The 13,174-nt window shown below is 42.5% G+C and overlaps 1 protein-coding gene across 1 annotated transcript; it reads left to right on the plus strand.

Annotated features, from left to right (window-relative positions):
- Positions 1–1,462: 1,462 nt before the first annotated feature.
- Positions 1,463–4,149, plus strand: LOC306985876 (zona pellucida sperm-binding protein 3-like). The gene is made up of 8 exons (XM_079588621.1): positions 1,463–2,067; positions 2,571–2,689; positions 2,763–2,866; positions 2,955–3,132; positions 3,275–3,392; positions 3,477–3,559; positions 3,627–3,718; positions 3,788–4,149. Exons 1-8 carry the CDS (start codon positions 1,522–1,524, stop codon positions 3,853–3,855), a joined length of 1,308 nt encoding a protein of 435 aa, XP_079444747.1. The 5' UTR covers positions 1,463–1,521; the 3' UTR covers positions 3,856–4,149.
- Positions 4,150–13,174: the final 9,025 nt, after the last annotated feature.

Raw genomic sequence — 13,174 nt, forward strand, 5'->3', positions numbered from 1 at the left:
AAGCACATGGCCTTGTGTTTGGGCTGTGTGCTTGTGTTGTCTTGTCACCCAACCCCGCCCCCTTGTTCTCCTCGTTAGTCATTGTTTCATCTGTATCACCTGTCGTCATTATTAGTTTCTCCCTATTTAATCCCCTTGTGTTTGCTGTCCTGTGCCGGTTCATTGTATTCTCATTGTGTGTATCCTGTGAGACATTACCTGTGTGTAGACCTTCCTGTGAGTACCTTGTGAAGAACTCTGTCTTGTAAAGTCCTGATCTTGTTGCTGTTATTAGTCTAGTTATCTGTCAAGTCTTAGTGTAGTTTGTCTTTGTTTTTGCCCACCAGTCTTGTTTTGCCCCATCGTGGGTTTTGTTTTTCCCTGTTTTGTCTGAATAAAACTGTGTTCAGAGCATACTGTGTGCGATTGGGTTCATCTCCCCACAAACCATAACATTAATATTCCTGTTCTCTTGTCTGTGCAAATTCAAAAGTTTAATCTTTTACGCCCCAAAACGCTCTTGTCATATAAAAGAACAATGCATACGTTTTTAGTAGAAAATTATGTAATGTAAATGCACAATATGATAAGAGAGAGTAAGTGCCTGTGCAAAAATCCACACTTGATGTCTTGACAACACGTGCATGTGACAGGAAGTGCCCAAGACTGTCCCATGTTTTAAAAATGCCAAAGCTCAGTGCCCTTGACATACACTAAACCCACACCATGTTGAATACCACTTCGGAGTGGTATTTGAGGCTAAACGTATCCCATCGTGCATCATGTTTGGGAACTTGCATGACTATAAGTAACTTTGCAAGTACAACTCAACTTATTCTTACCCTACCTGTCTACTAATACTGTACTAATACTCTAATGAGAGTTAGTAGACATGTAGGTGCAACGTTACATATAGTCAACATAATGTGTTAAAGGGACCGTCAAAATGAAGTGAAACTGAAAATATTCTACTAGAGAAATTATACATCATTTGGTAGTAAAAAATTTGTTGTACATGTTATTGGTTCAAATATGTAAGAGTATATTTTGTACAACATTTGCAACTGTATTCAATCAAAAATACAGTTTAATCGTAATTAAAGCATCACAATTTCTTTAAGTATGCAAAGTACCTGAAATTAAAATGTGTAAATAAAGCATAGTAAAGCAATAAAGCAATACTGTAAACTTGCATTTTTGCAACATTAAAAGTGTGTAATCAATTGGGTAATCAAAAGTTCTAAACACACTTGCGGTCTTCAAACCCACTTGAACACTTTAAACAAAGACCGGAAATACTGTAGGTCATTTAAGTAGACAAATGGTCAAGTACAAAGACATCAAGTGTGGTTATTTGGACAGGCCCATAAAAAATGTGCAGAGTGGTGCATCCCCAAGATGCATACACTCTACAGGTCCCGAGGAGAATCTAGGATAATCAATTAAGGGAAAAGGGGTGGAGCCACCTTAACTCAAAGCTGTACAAAAGGGCAAAGCCAAGCACTGCTGTGTGTTGTGGTGTTTGTGTCAAAGGTTGTTAGGATGGTGTTCCTGAAAGCTGTCTTAGTGCTGGTTGTGATTGTTACATTTGATCTGCCTGATGTCTTGGGAAGTGTGAGGTCCAGTCATAGTCCAAGAAGCATGGGGCCAAAATTAGATGCAGCTTCCAGAAGTCCTGCCCTTTCTCCTCTAGGGCTCTGGAACCCTTTGCAAGTGGCTTCTCAGTTTCAGAGTCCTTTGGATCCCGTCTCCAAAAACCTTGCGCAAGATCCTTTTGGCCTTCAGGAGAAGCAGCTGTTGCAGGGTCCAGTGAAACCTTTGGATTGGAGGTATCCCGTAGTTCCCGAGGTGCAGAGCGAATTGGCGGTGGACTTCCAGTTGAGGCAACCCATGACTCCCAGCAGCGTAGCGGTTCAATGTGGCGAGAACCGGGTTCTCGTAGAGGTCCAGCAGGACTTATTCAGCAATGGTCAGTTGATCCAGCCAACTGGTCTGTCTTTAGGTGGATGTCCGGTTGTTGGTCAGGATCCTGAGTCACGAGTGCTCATCTTTGAGTATGAATTACAGGACTGCAACAGTGTGCTGATGGTAAGAACTCCTAAATCTTAATGGTTTAATTGTTGTGGCAGAGGATCTTTCAAGGAAAGTCCGTTCACTTGATTTTACAATGCCAGGGCAGCTAAGACCAAGTTCTGTTTGAATGGGTAAATCCTGAATTTAAGCTACTTGCCTTTAGTAACCCTTCAAACCAACATCTGATGCAAACTATCCCATAAATGGTATGAAAGGAGCTTAAGAAACAAGAACAATAAATATTGTGCCTTAATAGTTAAAGCTAGTTTTTACCCTGGAACATCCAATGTGCATGTTCAATCCTAAGTTGATGTCTCCAAAACATTGACTATCTCTGGCAACACCGAAGCTACTGAGGGCAGCTGTGGTGATGTGAGGAATTTACTAATTGGTGATTTGCTCTTTAGGAATTCTACTATTGCAGAGTGTACCTTCTATTCATAGCAATATGAGTGTCCTGTCTTGGTGTATGTCAAGTCTTTGGGATGACCCTGTTGGTAACCACAATCTTTTTACAGATGAATGAGGATGAGCTTGTCTACACCTTCTCTCTTACCTACACCCCTGAGGCGCTTGCAGGTACTCCGATAACCCGTGCCGATGGTGCAGTTGTTGGTGTTCAATGTCATTATCAAAGGTAAGTGATTGTGACTAAATGCATTTCTCACGCAACTGGGAGACCATTTAATGGGTACTCTCATGAACCGCAGGCTCCAAAATGTAAGCAGTGATGCCTTGAGGCCAACATGGGTCCCTTATGCCTCAACAGAGGCAGGTCAAGAAGTCTTGCTGTTCTCCCTGAATATAATGATGGGTTGGTACAGGTTTTTTCTTTTAATAAAATGAATCTTTACCCTTGCTATTCTTGCTGTGCCTAAATTATTTGTATTATTTTTGTGAAGATGATTGGTCCTCTCAGAGGCCTTCATACTCCTATTTCCTGGGTGGTGTTATTAACATCGAGGCATCTGTGAAGCAGTACAATCATGTGCCTCTGCGTGTGTTTGTGGAGCGCTGTGTGGCCACTCAAGTACCTGATGTGAACTCTCTTCCAAGATATTCCTTCATTGAGAATCATGGGTAAGGTCATGGCCCTTGATGTGGTAGGACTGTTTAAGTTGCTTTTTGTAACCACTTTGTCACAGTCATGGGTAAGGTCTAGTTGCTTGATGCTCTGCAGTTGACATTCATGAGTTGCTCTTTGTGATTGTTTCGTCGTCAGGTGCTTTGTGGATGCCAAAACTACAGCTTCAAACTCCCGCTTCATGCCTCGGTCCCAGGTTGACAAGATCCAGTTCCAGCTGGAGGCATTTATGTTCCAGGAGGGCAGCAGTCCTTCTGTATGTACTACGAATATCATGAGTTAATTTGACTTCTCCTCCCATCTGCTTTGGTTTTGTGACTTGTCTGTCACCCCTTTGCAGATCTACATAACGTGTATTCTGAAGGCAACTCTTGCTTCTGCACCCAGTGACGCTCAGCGCAAATCCTGTTCTTTTGCCAATGGGTACGTGTTTTTATTTAATTTAAGTTGAGGTTTCTCATGTTGAAGGTTCCATGTCTGTTTATTGCAGGTGGTTTGCTGCTGATGGTAATGACCAAGTTTGTGGTTGCTGTGACTCAACATGTGGTCCTGATGGCGAATTTGCTGCTTCTCCCTATGGAGGTTGGTAGCTTTTGCTCTTTCTAAGGTTGCTTTTGATTCAAGTCTCTAACTTGGCTTTCTTCTCTCTAGGCATTCAGTGGGAAGGCAAGGCCTCACTTGGTCCTGTAATGGTTCAAGGGCAAAAGAGACCTTCTTAATAAAACTGACAAATCAATCATTGATTGTATCTGACTTGTAATTTTGCTTCATGTCTGGTTTAACTGCTTTTGACTTGGAAATGGTCCCTTATTTTGCCAATGTGGCGACACTTGATAGCCTTACTGTACAATTTAAGTCCCATAGCATGCAGCCATAGGGTTTCAAAAGGTATTAAGTAACTTTCGCCATAGGGAGTTTTCAATTATGAACCTTAAAGGAGAACTCCGGTGCAAAATGAACCTTTGGTCTAATTACAAATTGTTACCTAGTCAACCGTTATCTGAGATTTGTTTTCATGATTATCGAATGTAAATAGTTTTATCTCTAAAAACAGTTTAGCCTATAACGCTAGTATAACGCTAGTATATGGGGCATGGAGTAATGACAAATAAAAATTGCTTGTTAACCCTCTGAGCCCGACGGCATCGTCCACGACGCCACGCGACTCCTCCGATAAATATTTATATTATTTGATGAAAGTTTGATCGATTTTCTTACCGTTTTTTGCAGCAGAAAGCTAACGAGCTAGCCGTCACGGGGGTGTCTTTGGTGTCTTTCTAGCCTTTACAGAAGGTTTTCTATCCAGCCTGGAACTTGTGCTTCCTTTCAGAGTGTTTCAGCAATAAATCCAAACGCTTATATCCAAGTTTTATCCACTTGATGTCCATAATTTATACATTTTCTGTCATTTTTGCCGCTAGCTCGATGCTAGCTGCCATTTTGGATATCACGTGATGCTTTGCGTGAGGTTGTTGACCAATGACAGGCTGATCCGTCGTCCACGTTGGTGCGTCATTACGCATGAACCATGGCTGATATTGTGTAGAGAGAGTGAGAGAGAGAGAGACGCACGGCACAGCTGTTTCGACGGGAGAGAGAGAGAGACGCACAGAGAGACGCTAGTTTTGAATAATAAACGGAGAATAATGGATCGTCAGAGAGTGAGAAACATGGATCTAAATCAAGCGCTGGCCTTTTTTGATGCCATGGAGGATGATGGATTTTCTGGAGAAGAGAGCTTTTTGACTGATGAGGAACTAGATTATCAGGATGGTCTAGACCCTGCTGAAGAGTAAGTTCCATTTATTTATTTACTGTAAAAGTATATAAAAAAACTAATATGATAAAATATAAATTTTCTAAATATGTAAAAATAAGTTCTGTAAAAGTAGTATTTGGTTTTTCTATGTTTGTTACAGAGTAGTAAGAGTTGTGGATTACAGTTTGTCTCTCAGCCATTGTTTGTCTGAGTTTTTTATTTACTGTAAAAGTATAAAAATAAAAAAAACTAATATAATAAAATATACATTTTCTACATATGTAAAAATAAGTTCTGTAAAAGTAGTATTTCGTTTTTCTATGTTTGTTACAGAGTAGTAAGAGTTGTGGATTACAGTTTGTCTCTCAGCCATTGTTTGTCTGAGTTTTTTATTTACTGTAAAAGTATAAAAAATAAAAAAACTAATATAATAAAATGTACATTTTCTACATATGTAAAAATAAGTTCTGTAAAAGTAGTATTTCGTTTTTCTATGTTTGTTACAGAGTAGTAAGAGTTGTGGATTACACTTTGTCTCTCAGCCATTGAGTTTACCTAGAGATACAAACAAAGGATAGTGGGGGGTTGGTCACACCTTTTAGCTGTGGAGAGAATGTCTCAAGGATGTTGTAGTGGGGGGTTGGTCACACCTTTTGGCTGGGGAGAGAATGCTCATATTATAGCTGTGGTGGGTTGGGGGTACAGTAGCAATCTCAGCCATTGTTATCTTATGTGAGAAATCAAATACAAAAACACTAATTGATCTGATATGTATGATCTAATATTTTGCTTTATTTGTTTTACAGTCATGATAATGAAGACACCAGCCCACCCACCCGAGCCAGACAGGAAAGCTTCCATTCTTCCGATGAGGAGGGCCCTTCCACTTCTGCTGCAGCATCCCAGCCTTCCACTTCTGCTGCAGCATCCCAGCAGCTGCCAGGAATAGGTCATGGACGGCTGCAGTCACGGTCTAGAGGGAGAGCACGGTCAAGGTCAAGATCCAGATCCAGATCCAGATCCAGATCCGGCAGCTTGAGGGGTCGACAGAGTCCTGAATCCACAAGGTCGAGATCTAGATCACCACAGCCAGCAGCCCCAACTCCATCATGGAACAGTGAGAGTCAGCCAGACATCCCTCCAGTGCCCAAAAGGTTCGTCCCAGCAAGAAAGCCAGGACATCAGCTCAGCCCCACATCCACATACACCCCATTGGACCTTTTCAAACTTTTTGTCAGTGACAGTGCAGCAACCACTTTGTGTAATAACACAAACACAAACGCTGCAAAAAACATTGCCAAGGGTAAAAAATATTCCTGGAAAAACTTCACTGTTGAAGAATTTTTCAAATATTTAGGACTGACTTTCTTTTTTGCACTGGTGAGACTGACAAATATCCGGGACTACTGGAGGACAAACACCATTTTCAGCCAACAGTTTCCCCACTCAGTGATGGCACGTGACAGGTATCAGGTCATTTCCTGGAACATCCACATGAGCGACCCTGATGAAGATGTCCACAACGACCGGAAGAGAGGGACACCAGCTTATGACCGGCTGTTTCGTCTGAAGCCCCTTTTAGACGACATCAAACATGCATGCAGAGCATTTTATCACCCACGGCAGAACCTTTCAGTGGACGAGAGGATGGTGGCAACAAAGGCTCACACTGGCATGACCCAGTATATGAAGGCGAAGCCAACTAAGTGGGGCTTCAAACTTTTTGTGCTGGCAGACAGCAGCATTGGGTACACTTTAGACTTTGCTGTATACACGGGGAAGTCTGTGTTTTCTTCTGGTGTAGGACTGGCATACGACTCTGTTATGTCCCTCATGAACAAATTATTCCTAGGGAGTGGCTACAATTTGTATGTAGACAACTTCTACACAAGTCCAAAGCTGTTCATGGATCTCTACAGCATGAACTTTGGAGCATGTGGCACATACAGGGACAACAGACGAGGATGCCCCCGCACAACCACAAATGCCATGACCAAAAAGGATCCTAGGGGCACCATCAGGTGGATCCGTGACGGCCCTCTGGTTTTTGTAAAGTGGATGGACACTCGGGAAGTCTCTGTCTGCTCCACAATTCACCCGGCCTTCTCTGGCAACACAGTTCAGAGAAGGGTAAGAACTCGGGATGGAGGCTGGAACACCAAATCCATTCCATGCCCAACCCCTGTCACTGAGTACAACAAGAATATGGGAGGTGTTGATCTTTCTGATCAACTCATCCAATACTACTCAGTTCACCATAAAACTATGAGATGGTACAGGACACTGTTTTTTCATTTTTTGGACATTGCTGCGACCAACAGTTACTTACTTCACAAGGAAGTTTGTGCAGAGAAGCAGCAACAGCCCATGACCCACAGGGCTTTTCTGGAGGAGCTGACAGCCCAACTCTGTGGTGTTACAGTTGCTGTTCCCCCCACCCAGCAACAAAGTGACCATGTACCTGTGCCAACATCAGATCAAACTGAAGCAAGCAAGAAGGCCTCCTATGGTAGAAGGCAATGTGTGAACTGCAAGCAGACAAAGCAGGTCAAACAGGCCACCCCCTGGAAATGCAAAGCATGTGATGTGGCCCTCTGTGTGATTCCTGATAGGAACTGTTTTGAGGCTTGGCATCAGTGAATTTCATGAGGCCCAAAACGCCTGGACTTCTTTTGTAAAAATGTAAATAGTTTTGGTTCTGTTCAAGTTATAATGTTTATTCCTGTGCTCCAGGACTCCAAAGACATGAACAAACTGTTTTCCAGAGGAAATTTGCTTAGCTTTTATTTATTTGTGTGTGATTTCAATAAATGTTTGAGTGATTCAATTTCCGTTTTATTTTTTCATTTGTCTTTGTGGTCCCATAACTTATTTTACATTCAGGTGACATCAATGCAACACAAATATGCTGAAAGTTCAATTTGTCCTGAAAAAAAAGAGGTGTGTCAATTGTCTGTGCACAAAAGGGTTGATGTTTTACAAGCTTTTTTAGTAAATGACACCAGACGGAAAATTAATTTTAAAAATACCCTTAGGTCTCAGAGGGTTAATACCACTAACAAGGCTCAAAATAGCCCCACACTAACACGGTAGCATAATGAGGGTCCCTACATGCAAACCGAAGCATTGAGAACTTTGACAGTGTCCAGACAGTTTAAGATATTTTATACACAGTCAACTTCACGTATATAAGCAGAATCCATCTTTGAAAAACAGACTCTCAATCGATCTACGAACCACCGATCCAAATGCGCTGGACCATATGAGATTCTACACAGTTCAGCGCATTTGGATTGGTGGTTTGTAGTTCGACTGATAGAGTCTGTTTTTCAAAGATGGATTCTGCTTATATACGTGAAGTTGACTGTATGTCATCTTATTAAACTGTCTGGACACTGTCAAAGTTCTCAATGCTTCGGTTTGCATGTAGGGACCCTCATTATGCTACCGTGTTAGTGTGGGGCTATTTTGAGCCTTGTTAGTGGTATTAACAAGCGATTTTTATTGTCATTACTCCATGCCCCATATACTAGCGTTATAGGCTAAACTGTTTTTAGAGAACTATTTACATTCGATAATCATGAAAACAAATCTCAGATAACGGTTGACTAGGTAACAATGTGTAATTAGACCAAAGGTTCATTTTGCGCTGGAGTTCTCCTTTAACCCTCTGAGGTGTTTTCTGGGTCCTGGAGGTGTTCTGACATTTGTGCTTATTTCTGTAACTTGTGACATTTTCATGGCTAAAGTCTTATTACACTGTATTCAGCACAAACGCTGCTACAATAGTATGTCAGCCGCATGTATGTAAAAGTTTTTAGTTGAGCTCTTTGTGTGGTTTGGGGAAAAAAAATTGTCACTGAAATAAGGTGAAATTACCCATACTGATTATTTCTTCACAAGACTTTTGAAAAGTGCATCATATAGCCTAGAATATTTGCTTCAAAACTGTGAAAATCATCCTGCATATTCAGATAAGACAATGTATTGATTTCAAATTTGTAAGACATGTTTTGTGTAAGAAAGCTGTATGCGAGAAGGCGTTAACAACCCATGCATATTGAGTGTTTCACACCTGACCAAGACCCTCCCATAATGGCCCTATTAGGAGCTCTCAGGCACTATCATTATGAGGCACAAAGAATGACTGCATTTAAAAAATAATGGCTTTTTGGATGTATTTATTTACAACACAATCCAAAGATAGTCAATTCACCTTTATTTATATAGCGCTTTTTACAATACAGATTGTATCAAAGCAGCTTCACAGTGATAACATGAAAATAATACAAAAAACAATTTCATCATCGTCCACCTTTAAGGCAGATCTATAATATTGTTGAATATTAAATGTCCCCAACTAAGCAAGCCAGAAGGTAAGGCAACAGCGGCAAGGAACCAAAACTTCATCAGGTGACAGAAGGGAGAAAAAAAACTTGGGAGAACCCAGGCTCAGTCGGGGGCCAGTTCTCCTCTGGCCAACGAGCGAACAGTGGATGATTATGATTCAGGAGCATTACAGGTCAGAAGTCAGAATGAATCAGAGTATTTGTCCAGTTCGAGAACATTATAAATCTACCAGTAAAGCACCTATCTGGGTCTCACTTCTGCCTGCAAACTGGTCTGTTAAGGCTGGGGTTTCACCTCAGCCTGCAGCTGGGCTGTGTGGCTAGAATGGGAACTATTCTTGCAAGAATAAATGTATATTTTCTTTTAAATACAATTTGAATCTTGACGTCTCCTTTGCCTGGGAATGCTGGTTTGTTAAATATTGTTTTTGCCACAACAACTTTCACAAGTCAAAGCAATTCATCACTGCTCAAGATTTAACAGTTTAAATGACTGTACCAGCCATTTGGATTATAGGATTATAATTTACCTACTTAATTTAATTATTTGACAGTTTAGTAAGGACATTTAAATCTGTTGCTGCTACTAGTCCCTGGCTACGGGTCTAAGGAAGAGCTAAACCCGGGATGCCCTTCACAATGGGTCGATTCACATTTAACCCAAGGTTTGCAGGACCACCACCTTTTTTCTTTTTTTTTTTTTTTTTTGCTCAGCCTTCTTGGTTGCTGTTATTAACAGACAAACACATCATTTAACAGTGCTTTTTTAAAAAGAGACTAGGAACAGTATAAGTACCTAGTAAATATTATTATTTTGTAGAAAATTCTTGTACTTCACTTTTACTTGTTCCCATGTTCTATTGGACGGTGGCTCTGACATTAAAAATTAACAAAATAATTATGAAATTATTGAAATACTAAAATATATACTGTAATAAGTGTAGCTCTTGATCTGCTGCGGAGAAAAATTGAGCGCGCTCTTTGGCCACGGTGAGCAGCCAATAGCAGCGTTGCTGATCAATGTTTCTACTATCGATACATATCCCCTTTTAAACCAGCGCATGCACGCGCAATTATCTCAGATAACTCTATCCAGCTATACCGGCAGGTGTGTTCGAAGAACCTAATTAGCCAGATCATGATTAGGCCGATGATATCATCTTTGATGTCTCATTTGATTTCGGATGTTTTAAGCAACGTACGAAGAACCACGGCTGTGCTCAGAATATCAATACAACCTCATGAACTCCTGACGATGCGTGTATCGATGCAGCTGCATTATCAATTCTGTCGTGTTTATGAATGTAGCCAATTATTGCGTGACGTCCACTTGTGGCAGTTTTAGCAACAAGCAGCAGCGCGACGCATTCAAAATGGGTAGGAGGATATTGTTGCCACCGACAAAAGTAAAATAACAATTTTGGGTTTAACTCTAAACCAGAGAGTTAGACATGAGTCATTAATATGCATGAACTGCAAGAGTTAAGTGTTCGGCAACACGACAAACTTCTCTCTGCATATGGCAAGACATCAGCCAGCCCTGGTCGAGCAGTCACAGCCATCATTTGCCTGATGCTTTTTTCTCAACTCCCACCCACATCTCAGCACTCAAGAGATTACTAATATGCTTCATATGTCAGGATTTACGGCCATACAGCATTGTTGAGAATAGAGGCTTCAGACAATTGCTTCACGAGTTTGAGCCACTAGAACACACCAGCTATAGGTGGAGACAGAGCGCTCACCACACACACCAGCTATAGGTGGAGACAGAGCGCTCACCACACACAACAGCTATAGGTGGAGACAGAGCTCTCACTACACACCAGCTATAGGTGGAGACAGAGCTCTCACCACACACCAGCTATAGGTGGAGACAGAGCTCTCACTACACACCAGCTATAGGTGGAGACAGAGCGCTCACCACACACCAGCTATAGATGGAGACAGAGCGCTCACCACACACCAGCTATAGGTGGAGACAGAGCGCTCACCACACACCAGCTATAGATGGAGACAGAGCGCTCACCAGACACCAGCTATAGGTGGAGACAGAGCGCTCACCACACACCAGCTATAGGTGGAGACAGAGCTCTCACCACACACCAGCTATAGGTGGAGACAGAGCTCTCACTACACACCAGCTATAGGTGGAGACAGAGCGCTCACCACACACCAGCTATAGATGGAGACAGAGCGCTCACCACACACCAGCTATAGGTGGAGACAGAGCACTCACCACACACCAGCTATAGGTGGAGACAGAGCGCTCACCACACACCAGCTATAGGTGGAGAGAGAGCGCTCACCACACACCAGCTATAGGTGGAGACAGAGCGCTCACCACACACCAGCTATAGGTGGAGACAGAGCGCTAACCACACACCAGCTATAGGTGGAGACAGATCGCTCACCACACACCAGCTATAGTTGGAGACAGAGCGCTCACCACACACCAGCTATAGGTGGAGACAGAGCGCTCACCACACACTAGCTATAGGTGGAGACAGAGCGCTCACCACACACCAGCTATAGGTGGAGACAGAGCGCTCACCACACACCAGCTATAGGTGGAGACAGAGCGCTCACCACACACCAGCTATAGGTGGAGACAGTTCACTCACCACACACCACCTATAGGTGGAGACAGTTCACTCACCACACACCACCTATAGGTGGAGACAGTTCACTCACCACACACAACCTATAGGTGGAGACAGAGCGCTCACCACACACCAGCTGTAGGTGGAGACAGTTCACTCACCACACACCACCTATAGGTGGAGACAGTTCACTCACCACACACCACCTATAGGTGGAGACAGAGCGCTCACCACACACCAGCTATAGGTGGAGACAGAGCGCTCACCAGACACCAGCTATAGGTGGAGACAGAGCTCTCACACACCAGCTATAGGTGGAGACACTGCACTCACCACACACCAGCTATAGATGGAGACAGAGCGCTCACCACACACCAGCTATAGGTTGAGACAGAGCGCTCATACACCAGCTATAGGTGGAGATTTGGCAAAGAAATCATTCCAAAAGAGCTCTACAGGGAATGCCTTGTCCCTTGAAGCACTGTGGGTGATATTATTGAGTTGGCCTTTTAATTGTCATGATTCTGCCATCTAGTCCTTGTCTTTTTTAAAGTCTTGAGGCAGGATCATGACAGACCCATGTTTTGTGTGCAAGCACATGGCCTTGTGTTTGGGCTGTGTGCTTGTGTTGTCTTGTCACCCAACCCCGCCCCCTTGTTCTCCTCGTTAGTCATTGTTTCATCTGTATCACCTGTCGTCATTATTAGTTTCTCCCTATTTAATCCCCTTGTGTTTGCTGTCCTGTGCCGGTTCATTGTATTCTCATTGTGTGTATCCTGTGAGACATTACCTGTGTGTAGACCTTCCTGTGAGTACCTTGTGAAGAACTCTGTCTTGTAAAGTCCTGATCTTGTTGCTGTTATTAGTCTAGTTATCTGTCAAGTCTTAGTGTAGTTTGTCTTTGTTTTTGCCCACCAGTCTTGTTTTGCCCCATCGTGGGTTTTGTTTTTCCCTGTTTTGTCTGAATAAAACTGTGTTCAGAGCATACTGTGTGCGATTGGGTTCATCTCCCCACAAACCATAACATTAATATTCCTGTTCTCTTGTCTGTGCAAATTCAAAAGTTTAATCTTTTACGCCCCAAAACGCTCTTGTCATATAAAAGAACAATGCATACGTTTTTAGTAGAAAATTATGTAATGTAAATGCACAATATGATAAGAGAGAGTAAGTGCCTGTGCAAAAATCCACACTTGATGTCTTGACAACACGTGCATGTGACAGGAAGTGCCCAAGACTGTCCCATGTTTTAAAAATGCCAAAGCTCAGTGCCCTTGACATACACTAAACCCACACCATGTTGAATACCACTTCGGAGTGGTATTTG

Source organism: Phoxinus phoxinus (genome assembly GCF_949152265.1).
Source record: "Phoxinus phoxinus genome assembly, chromosome: 18".
Taxonomy (NCBI): Eukaryota; Metazoa; Chordata; class Actinopteri; order Cypriniformes; family Leuciscidae; genus Phoxinus; species Phoxinus phoxinus.